At 60.5% G+C, this 15,154-nt stretch overlaps 2 protein-coding genes across 3 annotated transcripts in view; one reads left to right on the top strand and one right to left on the bottom strand.

Annotated features, from left to right (window-relative positions):
- Positions 1-911, bottom strand: part of LOC115652206 (rhotekin-like) — a 40,141-nt gene extending 39,230 nt beyond the window's left edge. Inside the window, exon 1 of one of the 2 annotated variants that reach the window (XM_030563956.1) lies at positions 545-911. In XM_030563956.1, coding sequence (XP_030419816.1) covers positions 545-655 — 111 coding nt within the window. In that variant the 5' untranslated portion in view covers positions 656-911. The remainder of the gene's footprint in view (positions 1-544) is intronic. The other variant, XM_030563959.1, reaches the window with a different exon arrangement.
- A 7,777-nt stretch (positions 912-8,688) lies between these two features.
- Positions 8,689-11,830, top strand: INO80B (INO80 complex subunit B). Its single transcript, XM_030563970.1, has 5 exons — positions 8,689-8,874; positions 9,543-9,741; positions 10,102-10,220; positions 10,793-10,968; positions 11,349-11,830. Exons 1-5 carry the CDS (start codon positions 8,814-8,816, stop codon positions 11,811-11,813), a joined length of 1,020 nt encoding a protein of 339 aa, XP_030419830.1. The 5' UTR covers positions 8,689-8,813; the 3' UTR covers positions 11,814-11,830.
- The last annotated feature ends 3,324 nt before the right edge of the window (positions 11,831-15,154 follow it).

Genomic DNA, 15,154 nt, shown 5'->3' with positions numbered 1-15,154 from the left:
GTGCTGACCCCAATGCTCCCGTTAGGGGGCTGTGGGGCAGGTGCAGCGGGCTCCGTGGGGGGCGCTCTCCCCCAGCAGTGCTGACCCCAATGCTCCCGTTAGGGGGCTGTGGGGCAGGTGCAGCGGGCTCCGTGGGGGGCGCTCTCCCCCAGCAGTGCTGACCCCCAGGGCTCCCGTTAGGGGGCTGTGGGGCAGGTGCAGCAGGCTCCATGGGGGGCGCTCTCCCCCAGCAGTGCTGACCCCAATGCTCAGCGCTGCACTAGGGGGCTGTGGGGCCGGAACAACGTCTGTTTGGGGAGCCCCAAAAGCCCAGAGAGGGTCACTCAAACGTCCTGGCCCCAGAACTGCCCAGGCCGGCAGGGGCAGCACATGGGGCGGGGGCCGGGGCCGGGGGGCCGGAGCGAGGCGCGGCCGCAGGTGAGAGCCGAGACCCGCGGAGGAGGAGGAGCCGGAGACGGGCGAGGAGCAGGGGGAAGCGGAGGACCCCGGCCGCCCCGGGGCGTTGGCGGCAGCGGGGTCCGGGGCTGGCGGGGGCGGTTCCTACCTGGGGGGGGTCCCCGAGGAGGCTGAGCCTGAAGCGGCCCCTCCGGATCTCCATCTCCAGGGCCGAGCCCCGCGCCACGGTCACTCGGCTCCGGTGGTTCCGGCAGAACATCCTGGCGCAGCCGGGACCGGCCCGATCCGACCGCCTACAGGGGATCGGAGCCGCTGTGGTCCGGGCTGCAACCCTAGGAGGGCGGGAGCCTGTAGTCCCAGTCCTGGTCCCGGTTCCGATCGGCCCGGCCCAGTCCCCACTGATTCGGTTCCGAGCTCACAGCCCCGGCCCAGTCCCGCTCCAGATTCCCCAGAGAAGTCTCCAAACTTCGAGTCAAACTCCGCCCCCCCGCCCCCGGGCGGCACCTGGCGGGGGTGGGCAGCGCTGCAGCCTCGAACCGAACCGGGTCGAGGCGGCACCTGGCGGGGGTGGGCAGCGCTGCAGCCCCGCACACTTGGGTAGTAAGGAGCACGCTGCCTTTATAAAGAACCATCCAGGGCCTCCCTGGGCGGCGGGGCACAGAGAGAATCATGGAGCCAGACGGTGTGGGCTGGCCCCAGGGTGCTGGTTCTCTAGGGCAGGGATGTGGGTCAGAATCCTCTGGGGCGGGGGCCTGGGAGCTAGGCAGCAGCAAGCACCAAGGAGCCTGTGCAGAGAGTTGGCAGGAGCCTCGTGGCACTGCCAGGCCTGCAGAGGGGACAATGGGACAGTGTGAGACAGCACATGGGAGCGTGTGGGGGGGGGTGTGAGTGTGTCATCGTGAGGGGACATACATGTGTGCGTGCCGGGGGTACCTGGGCATGTCTCTGGGTGAGTGCACTGGGGGAGGTGGTGAGTGTGTCATTGTGAGGGGGACATACGTGTGTGTGCCAGGGGTACCTGGGTGAGTACCTGGGTGATTGCCCATGTGAGTGCACGGGGGAGTGCATGCCAGGATGTGGGCCCGCGTGTACGTGCAAGCCTGTATGCGTAGATGGATGCCTGCACACACCCATGCATGTGTGTACATCAGCGAGTGTCTGTTGGTGACTATCCCCCTGCACACTCTTGTATGGAATTGGCTCAGACGCTGTGGCCCCAAAGGTGCTGGGCTGATTCCTGGGTTGGCTCTGCCCAAGGTTGCACAACACTGTGCCCCTGTCCCCCCTCCCGAAATGGCTGGAGCTGCTTGGTAGGGGCCCCGTCACACTCCTCCTCCCTGCGGTGCCAGACACGCCCTGTGTGTGTGTGCAGCCACATGTTCAGACATACCCACGTGTAACACCCTTGTGCGCACACACACACAAAGAGCTTTGCACACAACCCATGTTTGCACATGTGACAGGCATACACCACAATTCCTATTTCCACCCACACCCTTCACATATTTGCTGACTCTTATCATGTCCCCTCTGTGCCAAGCCAGACGGATTTAGCTCCTTTAATCTGTCCTCGGGCAGGGACCCAACCTCGGCAGCTCTGTGGCGCTTCTCTGAGCTCCCTGCACTTCCTCACTCTCTGGGGGCTGAAGGGCCTGGAGCAGCGCACACCAGCCTGGGCAGGCTCTCCCCGAGCTGCATGGAGAGGAACTCTGGGCTGCATGCAGCTGGGCCCCCGCCTGGCCATCCTTTGCTCCAACCATTTCTGGCCTTTACTCTAGTTTGACTGGGAGCTCTCTGGGGCAGGGACTGTGCAGCCCCCTTCACAACAGAGCCTGACCCTGGCTCTGGCCCATGCACCCTCTGCAACAGAAACACTTATGGCAGTGGGGCAGGGTTGGGGAGAGTTGAGCCCTCAGGAAGCCTGGGAGGCTCCTGTGGGGGGCAGCTCCTGGGTGACCCTGCCAGCTCACAGCGTTGCATCATTAACTTGTGGAACTCACTGCCACACACTCCCTCTGAAACAAAGAGCTTAATGGGATTCCAAGAGGATTGAATGCTCCTGGGCAGCAATTGTCAGATCAGCCATGCCAGGGCTCCCAGGCATAAGCTCAGGTCTGCCAGGGACAGGAAGGAACATGGTGAATTAGGGCATCTTTAGAAATTCCGGCCTCGGGGACTGTTCCCTTCCTTTGCCTCCTGCCCACGGCTCCTCCTGCTGGCTAAGGGATGGGGCCACACAGCAGCTCCACAAAGGGCCACAAAACCCACATGGGGAAAAAATTCCCCCTGAATAGGCCCCATGTGATACCAGCCTGGAGGGGAAAATCCAACATCCTGGGCTAGGAAGAGCAAATCACACACACAAACACACACACACACTCTCTCTCTCTCCCATCCTGCCCACCACTCGGCTCCCACCCCCTGCATTTCACAACCCTCTGCATACAAGCAGAGGTAGGGCAGGCAGAGGCTGCACCATTACACAGACAGCAGCTAGCTTCGGAGCTGTACAAGCAGCCAGGTTGCCTTGGGCTGCGAGTGTCTCAGATCTCACCAGCTAGGCTGGATCAGTGCCTGGATGGGTGACTTCCAGGGAAAATCCAAAGTGCTTCAGGCAGAGTGTATGTGTGGGTGTCCAGTAGGGGGTGCTCTCCCCTCCCAGGCACAATGCTGGGGGGGTGGGCTGTGCTACAGGGAGTGAGGGGCACTCTGTCCTCTGAGTCCCCCCATTCAACTCACTTTTGCCATGGTGCTTATACAAAACTTGACAAGCCTTAGCTGAGAGCAGTGCCCGGCCTGCCCAGACTTGCCGGTTCCTCGTGCTGCCCCTTCCGTCCATCTGTCTCTTGAGTCATGAGCTGGTTTGACTGAAAAAATGCTCCTGCTCCCACTTTGATCTGCATTTGTTCATGAGTCGCTGTGACTCAGCCTGACACCCACTCGGAGCGATTCAGGGACCGTCTGGCCTCCTGTGCCATTGCCTGTCCCCCAGCTGCCCTTGCAGAGAGCCCAGGAACTTGGGCTGCACTGAAGCATCTTCCGGAAGGGCCCAGGGAGGGCCTGGGCTAAGGACGTACAAGGTATAAATTCGGGTTGCTATTGTGAAGCTGTATTACGAAAATCTAGGTGTGTGGATCCACCACTGCTAGCAGGGCCTGACGCATGTACACCCCAGACAGACACAAAGGGAATACGGCACGTGGACCTCACAAGGGTTGTTCCAAAAAGCAGCAGCATCCTAAGAAAAACTAGTTCAGCTGATTCCTCTGGAGGGAGGGGGGAAGGGAGGAGCAGTGGAAACTTACCAGGAGTAGAAAACAGACCTGGTGACCAAGGGGAGTTTAAATCAAGAAACAGACAGTCGGGAACATGCTTGGGGAATCCTTTCTTCAGTCCAGGAGGGAGAGATCACCCAGCAGTAGCAGCTTCCTGGGGCAGCAGAGGCATGCAGCTTTTCCTGAGCCCAGATGGCCCCAGTGATTCTGTACAACCCAAGGGACTCGTGCCCTAGCCCAGAGAATGCCCTGGAGTGGGGAGGAAACTGAGGCAGGGGCATGCATTTAGTGTTTATTGCTTTGTAGGATCTGTGCTCTCGTGTGCTTTACACAATTAAGTATAAAAGAGAATAAGTGTGTTAGACTGGGCAAAGTGTGAGTGTGTGTTGCCTGCTTCACAACTACTGCTTGCCCGTGAGAGTGAAACTGACCAGAACCGTCACACCTTTGGGTGGAGTTTGGGGCGAGTGTCTGTTTAAGTGCCGGGAAGTCTGAAGTGCTCAAGAGGCAGGTTTCAACTCTCAGAGGGTCTGCACCCAGCCAGAGAGTGTGCTAGGGACCCTAGACTGGGGCAGTAGCGGACTCCATTCAGGATCTAGAAGCATAACACCCCCCAGGGTATACAGCGCACAGAGATCCGGCTTCCTCTCACAGCAGTCCTAGTGGGTGGCCAGGCTGGGGATGCAGTAGGATCTGTGACAGGGATTCAGTCTGGCTTTGAGCCATCCAATGATGGAGAATCCCCGACCTCCCTTGGGAGTCTTGGAGTGGTTAATCACCTGCACCGATAACTAATGGTGCCTAATTTGGGAGATCTTCACCATCAGAGCGAAGGGCTGTGAATTCCTGGGGGGTGGCGGGGGGTGGCAGATTGCTGTGTAAGTCTGGCCTGGAGGCTAATGGTTCAACCTCGGTGCCTTGATGGAAAATCCCCCAAGCAGCCACGCCTGTAAATTAACAAAATTGTATGTGTGGGCATTTCTGCAATACTGGGAACATGCCTAGTGCTATCCAGCCGGTGGGGCTGTGCCCAGCAAGCACCGGGTTCCCTGTCCCAAGCCCCTGTGTGGTGTTCTGCGGTCTGGAGCCGCTCTGAGTGTGAGTACTGACTTCAGGCAGACACCCACTGGCCGATTAGCCACTGGGCCACTGGGGCCCATGCCCAGGGGCCCCAGACTCACAGACTCATAGACTTTAAGGTCAGAAGGGACCATTATGATCATTTACTCTGACCTCCTGCACAACGCAGGCCACAGAATCTCACCCACCCACTTCTGTAACAAACCCCTAACCTATGTCTGAGTTATTGAAATCCTCAAATTGTGTTTGAAGACCTCAAGGTGCAAAGAATCCTCCACTAAGTGACCCATGCCCCACGCTGCAGAGGAAGGCGAAAAACCTCTAGGGCCTCTGCCAATCTGCCCTGGAGGAAAATTCCTTCCCAACCCCAAATATGATGATCAGTTAAACCCTGAGCATGTGGGCAAGACTCACCAGCCAGCACCCAGGAAAGAATTCTCTGTAGTAACTCAGATCCCATCCCATCTAACATCCCATCCCAGACCACTGGGCATACTTACCTGCTGATAATTTGGAAATTGATCTTTGATTAATTGCCAGAATTAGTCTATCCCATCATACCATCCCCTCCATAAACTTATCAAGCTTAGTCTTGAAGCCAGATATGTCTTTTGCCCCCACTACTCCCCTTGAAAGGCTGTTCCAGAACTTCACTCCTCTAATGGTTAGAAACCTTTGTCTAATTTCAAGTCTAAACTTCCTAGTGTCCAGTTTATACCCATTCGTTCTTGTGTCCACCTTGGTATTAAGCTTAAATAATTGCTCTCCTTCCCTAATATTAATCCCTCTGATATATTTATGAAGAGTCATCATATCCCCCCTCAACCTTCTCTTGGTTAGGCTAAACAAGCCAAGCTCTTTGAGTCTCCTTTCATAAGACAGGTTTTCCATTCCTCGGATCATCCTAGTAGCCCGTCTCTGGACCTGTTCCAGTTTGAATTCATCCTTCTTAAACATGGGAGACCAGAACTGCACACAGTATTCCAGATAAGGTCTCACCAGTGCCTTGTATAACGGTACTAACACCTCCTTATCTTTGCTGGAAATACCTCGCCTGATGCATCCTAAAACTGCATTAGCTTTTTTAACGGCCATATCACATTGGCAGCTCATAGTCATCCTGTGATCAACCAATATTCCAAGGTCCTTCTCCTCTGTTACAATTGGGGAGCCCTGAAAAAATGGGCACCCACGGCCCTGACCCACTCCGCTCACCTGGTGCTCCTGCCAGAGAGCAGTGTCGGGGTGCAGGGGCTTGGCCCGCTCTGCCTGCCTGGCACTGGGGGGCGGGGCAAGCCTCCACGCCCCAACCCCATTTCCCTGGTAGGAGCGGGGGGAGCAGGGTGGGGCTGCAGGTGGAAGGGGTGGGGAGGGGCCTCCCACTTGCTGTGGCCCAGGGCCCCACAAAAGCTTAATCTGCCTCTGCAGATACCCCAGGCTGGTGTGTGTCACCAAGCTTGTGAAACATGAATTTCTGGATTGTTATAACAATCTTACCCTGGAATCACAGACAGGCCCCTCAGACTCTCCAGTCTATCCTGCCACCCAGACAAACTGGACTGTTATAAACAGCCACTTACACCAAAACTCACACCACATTCCAGTCTCAAGAGAGCAGTCACTTACCCCCAGATCAGCCGGTACCCTGGATCTTACACTGCAGATGATGCCAGTAGCCAATCCTGTAGCACACAATCTCAAGGTTTATTAACTAGGAAAAAGAAATGAGTGTTATTTACAGGGTAAAGCCAGCAAATCTGCCAACAAATGAGTTCCCATCTAAATCCGAAGAGTGACCAAATGGTAGCGATTTGTCAGTTCAAATTATCTTTCAGGCAGACCCTGGGGTAAACCCTGGGGGTCTCAGTTGAGAGTCTCTGGCCCAGTCAGAGTTCAAACAACCAGGAGAGATGGGAAATTGTTTTATTTCCTTCATTCAGCTTCCAAGTCCAGAGGAGGGTGGATCTTCCTGGCAGGCAGCATTTCCCAGGTGAGATAGGGCCATTAACCAATCCTTTGTATTGGGATAGTCCTTGATGCCCCATCTGATTTTGATAGGCCTTCTGGATGGGTGGTGGGGAGGGGAACCGATTCCTGTGCCTGAGTTCACAAATGCAGAGCAAACATTTTCAAAGTTATCAAGTAAAAGGTACATGTTTTCTTAAAGCCTGGAACCCAGAGATGAACGCAGGCAGCAATGTGCAAATATGTCCTAGTCTAAACACTGAACACATCCTAACACCTGGTTTGAGCAAGATTAACATATGGGTGACCTGGTCTGGGCTCTGGCTGTGATACTGCCAGTTCTTAGCTAATGCCTGCGGCCTGGGCAAGACCTGGCAGCGTCACACATAGGACACACTGAGGAGCACTGGCCCTTTCTCCAGTGCGTCAGAGCAGGAGGGTTGGAAGGGACTTTGCCTGTGTTGAATGGGAGGCAAGGGAGGGAATTAGGAGGGTGTGTGGGGAGACTTTGGACCCTCTGGGATGGATGTAATCAGGCGATACAAGGCCGAGAGAAGGACCAATGATCACCAGGAAGTGTGCAGGGAAGGGGAAGGGGCAGGAGCCTGACCCTCGCACGTGAGAGAGCGCCTAGGCCCAGGGCAGACACCTTGCACCAGGAAGGCCGAATTGTCAGCACCTACGAGAAATGCTGGGTCCCTTTGCCCAGCTCCGGTCCGACAACACCGCACCAAGCAGACACACACGGGGATAGCGTGTGGCCAAGGGAGCCCCTGGGTTCACGGGCAGGGGGAATGAATGCCCCTCCTCATTCCCATTACCGGGCAGCTGGCTGCCCTGGAATCTTGCTAGCAAATCCATCCTCACGCACACGCCTCCAGGGCTAGTCCCCCCATTTCCAGGTGGGAACTGGGGCCCAGGGAGACCAAGAGACGTACCAAAGTCACAAGGAGTTTGGGGCAGAGCAGGAACTTGACCCCAGGCCTCACAGGCTACTGCCCAAAGCCCTGGACCATCCTTCCCGTCATGTCCCTAGCTGCTTAAGGCAGTGAAATCAGATGCTTCTGTGCATGGACCCCCAGTTGTGTTGCCCCCACTCTTTCCAATGCTGGAGAAGCTGTTGGCCCTTGCACTGGCTGCCCTCCATGCCCCTCCTCCCCCACTACAATCCTCTTTGCAAATCTGCTCACCCTATTCCTAGGGCTTCTGCCTGCCGGGTGGGGAGACGTGTGCCTTCTGCTGCCCTTCCCTCTATGTAAGCACTTCCCCAGGCCCTATTGGCGTGGTACAAGCCCCACAGTGGAGGCATGCCAGGGCTACCCTCATTGCGCAGGCAGGAACTGGGGCACAGTGAGTTTAAGTGACTTAGCTGAGGTGACACAGGGAGTCTTGGACAGAGCCAGGAATTGAACTCCTAAGTTACAGGGCGGGAATCCCAGCTGATCCCTTGTCCCAGTCCAGTGCCCTTTTATCATTACCTATAATTTGCACTGCAGTGGCATGTGGGCCCCATCATGGAGCAGGACTCCCTTGCGCCAGGCACTGTACCAGCATAGAACAAAAAAAGATGGTGTCTGCCCCGAACAGCTGACAAGCTAGACTCTCCTTCTCCCTTTCACCAGCTCGGTGGCTCCCCATCTGCAGGAGGTGGCCCCCCAACCCCCTTGCACCAGCAGGCTGTGTTGAAGCAGGCTCTGCCAGTCCCCGGGGTTAATGGGTCACACCCCCTAAGCCAGGGATGGGGGAGGCTCCTGCTGGCTGGGACAGGGTGGGAGGGGGAATTCTGTACTGGCTGCCAGTGGGTCAGAGCCTGGCTGGGGTTGGGGGCTATAGGACCCCGGTGCTGCTCCCTAGTGTGCAGGCCAAGCACCCCACTTGGGCAGCTCCTCTGGGACCTTAACTCTAGCCCGGTCACAAAGTGCCCGGAGCCGTGTTTCTAGAGGGAGCCTTTTAGAACGGACAGAGCCCAGAACAAAGATGGCCGCTGGCCACTGGGGAATATTCAGCGACTGAGCTCCGTGCGGGGCGGAAGCGGGGCCCGAGTCCGTTCGGAATAGCCCTCCCCGGGCTGCCGGCACGTAGCTGAGTCTGGGCCCGATGAGCAAGGCGTGGCGGAGGGGGGGCGCCCCCGGCGGCAGGATGGAGGGGGCCGAGGCGGGTGAGGAGCGAGCGCGGTCCCCAGACCCCCCCCGGCCGCTGCCGACACCTGGGGCCCGCCCCCCTCCCCCCCCGTAACGTCTCGGGCCGCTGGGGGCGGGAGGGAGCGGCCGGGGGGGGGCTCGTGGGGGAAGTGGGAGCGGCCGCTGGGGGGGGGCTCGGGAGGGAAGCGGGACCGGCAGGGGGGGCGGGAGCGGCCGCTGGGGGGGGGGCTCGTGGGGGAAGCGGGAGCGGCCGGGGGGGGCGGGAGCGGCCGCTGGGGTGGGGCTCGTGGGGGAAGCGGGACCGGCAGGGGGGGCGGGAGCGGCCGGGGGGGGCTCGTGGGGGAAGCGGGAGCGGCCGCTGGGGGGGGGCTCGTGGGGGAAGCGGGAGCGCCCGTTGGGGGGGGGTCGTGGGGGAAGCGGGAGGGGGCTGGGGGGGCAGGGCAGGGGTTATATATGGCCCGTACTTGCTCCCCACCCCAGCCTTGAGGGCCCGGGCCCAGCCCCTGGCTAAGCAGACCTGTGGTGGGAGCAGGACAGGGGGCATAGGACCTTGGGGGGGCTGTTCGGTCTCATCCCTCCCCTGGGGAATCAGTCTTGTGCCCAGCCCCCTGGGAATGCGCCAGGCCCGGTGCCCCTGTGCCGCCCGTGGGCACGAGGTGATGTGAGCGTCTGCGTGTGTTCCCAGGGGACCAGGACGAGTCCAGCGGGCACAGCTCCCACAAGAAGAAGCACAAGAAGCACAAGAAGAAGCACAAGAAGAGGCATCACCATGAGAACGTGGGGCCCAGCTTCTCCTCCGAGACCCTGGAGTCCAGCCCCTTGCTCCCCAAGCCCCAGCTCAAGCTCAAAATCAAGCTGGGCGGGCAGATCCTGGGCACCAAGAGGTAAGGGGGGCCCCAGCATCAGCTCTGGGTGACGGGCATGGGAGGGTTGTGCGACAGTTTCAGGGCCAAGGCTTATACTTCAAAACAGGACTCGCCATACTGGTGAGATGTGGCCAGGATCCATGCCTGGATCAGACCAGCCTGGTCTCTTCCTCCAGGATCAGCAGGCCCCCCTCGCCCTGTGTTCCCGCCCTGCCTCCCACCTCCCCAGAACGCACCCGTGGGCCCCCTGCCCTGGAGCTGTGCACTGGCCCGTGCTGGCATTGCGCTGGAAGACGCACACCCACAGATCCTAGTGCGGCTCTGCGTGGTGCGAGCTCTGCTGCACCCTAACGGGCAGGGTCTGGGCTGTCTCTTCAGCGTGCCGACCTTCACGGTGATCCCCGAGGTGCCGCGCTCGCCTTCCCCCCTCATGGTCGTGGACGATGAGGACGAGCCCATGGAGGGGGTCCCCATTGAGCAGTATCGGGCCTGGCTGGGTGAGTGCTAAAGGGGGATCCTCGCTGTGCAGCTCTGCAGCATTCCCAAACAGCAGTCAAGGAAGCCCAGCCCTTGAATAAGGAGTGGGAGGGGCCCCTGGGGCGGCCGCTTGGCTGGAGTGAGGCCCCTGGGGCAGGGAGGTATCGGGGTTCCCACATTCACCCGGCCAAGCTCTAAGTGCTCTAGTTTCCCTCTCATAGGCAGTAACACAATAGCTGTAAACAGCTTTGGGGGACCCCAGCTTCTCCCCCGTGTTGGGTTACCCCAACTCCATGGCTCTGGAAGGCCGGAAGCTGCTCCCTTGACTCTGTTCCAGCTTGGCTGGTGAGGTTGTGGGTGCTGCCCGGGGAGCCAGAGCTGAGCTCTGCCGTACTCGGGTTTCCCCTGGTGGGAGCCAGAGACAGATCCAACGCCCAGGGGCCAGAGGAAGTGTGCAGCCAGGTCCTAGTCAGGGTTTGTTGGGACGTCCGCCCCTGGAGAGAACAGTCCCTTGGGAGCAGGCCAGCCACTGGGAGTTACCACCTCTACTGGGCCCCCTGTAACGCTGTCTCCCCACGCCGGGACTGTGCAGATGAAGACAGTAACCTGGACCCATCGCCCCTGCCGGACCTGGACTCGGAGAGCTGCTTCCCTGCCCGCGAGGACGAGGAGGAGCAGCGCTGGCTGGATGCGCTGGAGAAGGGCGAGCTGGACGACAACGGCGAGCTCAAGAAGGAGGTGGATGAGTCGCTGCTCACGGCCAGACAGGTGAGGGGGGCTGGGAGCCCTGCAGGGGTCAGTCCCTCCCATGTGGCCTAGGAAGGCTGCGGGCAGCTGGTGCCTGCTGCCCCGTGCCAATGGCCCATGTGCGGCGGTTCTGGCTGCAGCGGCCTGTTTGGTGCAGAATGGAGCCGGGGTAGCACAGAATCCCCTGTGCCCAAAACTCTCCCATGCATGGGCCTTCAGAGCCCCTGTGTCCTGCTGGACTCCCTGCCTTCACTGGACAAGGAGGCCCTGGCACACGCACGGTCCCCAGAGCCAGCCGATCCCCCCAGCTGGGGCCGGATTGGAGCCCCTCCCCCAGCGGGGAAAGCCCCCTCAGCCCATGCATTGGGTCTGACCTCCCTTGCGCTCTGTGTCCCCCGCAGAAAGCCCTCCTGCACAAGCAGCAGAGCCAGCCACTCCTGGAGCTGCCCATGGGCTACAAGGCGAAGGAGATGACGGAGGAGATGCTGGTGAAGCGGGAGGAACGAGCCCGGAAGCGGCGCCTGCAGGCGGCCAAGAAGGCAGAGGAGAACAAGAACCAAACCATCGAGCGCCTCACCAAGACCAACAAGGCCAAGGTGAAGACGCTGCGGGAGCGCAAGGCTAAGCAGGCCCCATGCCCCATGATCCGCTACTGCAACGCCGCGGACCGGATCACCGTGTCCTTCCCGCCCGGGGTCACGCTGCCACTGCCGCCCGGCACGCCGCCACCCGTGCCTGCAGCCACCACCTGCGGGGTCAGCGGCTGCCCCAACCGCAAGCGGTACTCCTGCTCACGCACCGGCGTGCCCCTCTGCAGCTTCGCCTGCTACCAGAAGAACCTGCAGCTGCAGGAGGCGGTCGGCTAGGGCTCCTGGCACCGACCCTGCTGCCAGGCTCCACCTCTTCGAGGGCTTGGCTGAAGATCCCTGCGTCCTTCTAGGGAGGCTCGGGGGATGTTCACGCTCCATCAGCTCAGGATGCAGCTGCTGCCCTTGTGACGGCGAGATGAGGACCCTGGCGTCCGGGACCCCTGCTGGGACCGGCTCATTCCCTGGGAGCTGAGTCAGGTCTGAGCCCAGAGTCGCTGCAGGGTTGGGCCTGTCTGCCCCAGGCCGGCACGGAGGCCCCAGAGCAGCTTACGTGACTCCATGCAGCCTGGCCTCCTCATGTCTCTCCCTCCCTGGTGACTGGGAGGGATGGGAAATGGCACAGGCGGGCACTGGGCTCGGCTGCGTGGGGTCTCCAGGCCCTGCCACGGGGAGCTGCACCCTGCCCTTCGGGGCACTGCTGAGATCTGCTGTGCTTGCGGGAGGGAGGAGCGTCTTCCAGCTCTCGGTGGATGGGCTGGCCGGGCCCCTACACTCCTCTGCCCCAGTGCAGGGGGCCAGCACTAAGTGGGACCTGGTGTGTGGCCCAGACTGGGACTCCCTCCACATGCTCCGAGCTCCCTCTGCTGGAGCCGGGTCCCAGGAGAGTCGCACTCTTGGGTGCACATGAAGTATCGTCCTAGAGCTGCAGTTCCTCACTCTTCTGCTCATCCTGTGCCGGGGCTGGCAGCGCCTCCGCCCCCTCGCCGGGCCCAGCGGCCCTGTGCAGAGCACTCGGTGGGGGAAGGCCAGGGCTGGCCGCGCCTCCCCCAGGTCCCCTGCACCCAGCGACCCTGTGCAGAGCACTCGGTGTGGGAAGCCCAGGGCTGGCAGTGCCTCCCCCTCACCCAGCGACCCTGTGCAGAGCACTCGGTGGGGGAAGCCCAGGGCTGGCTGCGCCTCCCCCAGGTCCCCTGCACCCAGCGACCCTGTGCAGAGCACTCGGTGGGGGAAGCCCAGGGCTGGCCGCGTCTCCCCCAGGTCCCCTGCACCCAGCGGCCCTGTGCAGAGCACTCGGTGTGGGAAGCCCAGGGCTGGCAGTGCCTCCCCCTCACCCAGCGACCCTGTGCAGAGCACTCGGTGGGGGAAGCCCAGGGCTGGCCACGCCTCCCCCAGGTCCCCTGCACCCAGCGACCCTGTGCAGAGCACTCGGTGGGGGAAGCCCAGGGCTGGCCGCGCCTCCCCCTGCACCCAGCGACCCTGTGCAAAACTCTTGGTGTGGGAAGCCCAGGGCTGGCAGTGCCTCCCCCTCACCCAGCGACCCTGTGCAGAGCACTCGGTGGGGGAAGCCCAGGGCTGGCCGCGCCTCCCCCAGGTCCCCTGCACCCAGCGACCCTGTGCAAAACTCTTGGTGTGGGAAGCCGGCTGGCAGCGCCTCCCCCTGCACCCAGCGACCCTGTGCAAAACTCTTGGTGTGGGAAGCCCAGGGTTGGCAGTGCCTCCCCCTCACCCAGCGACCCCGTGCAGAGCACTTGGTGTGGGAATCCCAGGGCTGGCAGCGCCTCCCCCAGCTCCCCTGAACCCAGTGGCCCTGTGCAGAGCACTCGGTGGGGGAAGGCCAGGGCTGGCCACGCCTCCCCCAGGTCCCTTGCACCCAGCGACCCTGTGCAGAGCACTCGGTGTGGGAAGTCCATTTAACTTCTGGGGTGTAGCTTTAGGGCTTAGGACTGGCAGCCCTGGTGCTAGTGGGGACCCTACAATAACACAGCTGTGTGCAGCATTCAGAACAAATGGTTTTACCCTCCAGCATACCAGGCTTCCCTTCCCCATGTACGTCCGGCCTGCGGAGCTGTGGGGGGATCAGGGGCTTTGGGGCCTCCACCTCTAGGAAAGGCCACTCAGCAGCAGATCACCTGGCCCCCTCACCCAGGTTCCTGTGTCCGGGGTGCCAGGCCAGCTCTTCGCAGGAAGATGCGAGAGGGTACCCCCCCCCCCCATTGGACCGTTATGGACCAACCTCTTCAAGGGAGAAGCGCCTTCCTGTCCTGCGGTTAGGGTCTCAAAAGTGGTCAGGGATGGCTGGGTCTGAGCTGACCCCGGCCCCCACCCTGTTCCTGATGCAGGTCAAAAGGGTGGACTCTTAACGTTCGTGAGCTAACCTTGAGCTGAGCCTCCTCTCCAATCTTTAGAACCTCCCATGCGCCTGCCCCCCCGCCATCTGCCTGTCCTTCCTAACCCACCTCATCCCCTCGGGAGTAGCAGGGGAGGGGCCTGGTGCCTATAGACACAGCTGTTCCTTCTTGCCATGTTCCTGCAGAGCTCCTGCTTTCAGTGGCACCCTAGGGCAGGGAGTTCCCCAGGACGACGGTGGTGTGTGTCTTTGTCCTTGGATTGCATTGTCATCTCTTCTCAGACAGGGGCCTCTGGCCCCATCGGGAACCTCCTTGGCTTCTGCTCTGTCCTTTCCCCAAGCTGGCCTGACCAGAACTGGACACCAGACCCCAGGGCAGGGCGGCCCCTCAGTTTATCGAATGCCCCTAGCCCTGTTTGCCTGTTATTCCCCCCGCTTCTCTCTGCACCCTGACAGCTGGTTGGCTGTGCACTCTGAGCTGAGCTGCCTGTGATGCCAGCGGGTCCTGCCCCTGAGAACTGAGCCCCCAGAAAGTGCATGAGGAGGTCAGATTAAACCCACCAATGGGCTTTGGCATCTGTCAGCCTTGAATCCCAGGTCCTGCTCCTTCCCCTGGCTGGCTCTGAAGTTCCTCATGGGCTTCTCTCTGTCCTACAGTTTCCTACCACAATCGGGTGGCCTGGCTGCCTGGCCCTTCCAGCAATTTATGTTGGTTTCAAGAGGAAAGAGGAAGGACAGAAATTTTCCTAACTAAAGAGCTTCTTCCCCTGCAGTTTCTGGCGGCTGTAACCCAGGGGCTGGGCCCAAGCTGGCTGTGTGTGTTTGAGGGGGGTCCCTTGGTGGGCTCCAGGGACCTGCCTCCAAGCCCTGGCTGGATGATGCAATGCCCATCTCGCCCCTTCAGGCTGCTTGGCCCATTGGAGACCCAGGCAGGTCAAGGCAGCAGGTACAAACATCATCAGATCCAATAGAGGCACCTCAGGTAAACCAAAGTCATCTAAGCTCAGAAACCAGAGCCAACGCAAACAGATTTTATGCTCGTTAAGACCACCACAGAGCAAAGGCTTTCCACTATCGGTTCAGAGACAATCGCCGAGGCCTGTCCTGGGACATACCACCATGCACGGTGACAAGATCGCAGATGCAAAAGCCCCCGTCTCCCCACTCCTTTCCCTTGGACTCTCGCAGGTCGCCTCTGCTCCCACCCACCAGCCAGTCACACCTGGGCTCTGTTCTGCGGTTCAGCTGTCAGGGTTGAGGACGTCGCAGC

Source organism: Gopherus evgoodei, chromosome 5, assembly GCF_007399415.2.
Source record: "Gopherus evgoodei ecotype Sinaloan lineage chromosome 5, rGopEvg1_v1.p, whole genome shotgun sequence".
Taxonomy (NCBI): domain Eukaryota; kingdom Metazoa; phylum Chordata; order Testudines; family Testudinidae; genus Gopherus; species Gopherus evgoodei.
This window is presented reverse-complemented; position numbering and strand designations above follow the sequence as displayed.

Bases quoted from the DNA above. Each gene is read 5' to 3' on its own strand.
- INO80B (XM_030563970.1), top strand. From the start codon at position 8,814: ATGAGCAAGGCGTGGCGGAGGGGGGGCGCCCCCGGCGGCAGGATGGAG. The intron at 8,875-9,542 runs GTGAGGAGCGAG...GTGTGTTCCCAG, and splicing joins GATGGAGGGGGCCGAGGCGG to GGGACCAGGACGAGTCCAGC. The intron at 10,969-11,348 runs GTGAGGGGGGCT...TGTCCCCCGCAG, and splicing joins CGCTGCTCACGGCCAGACAG to AAAGCCCTCCTGCACAAGCA.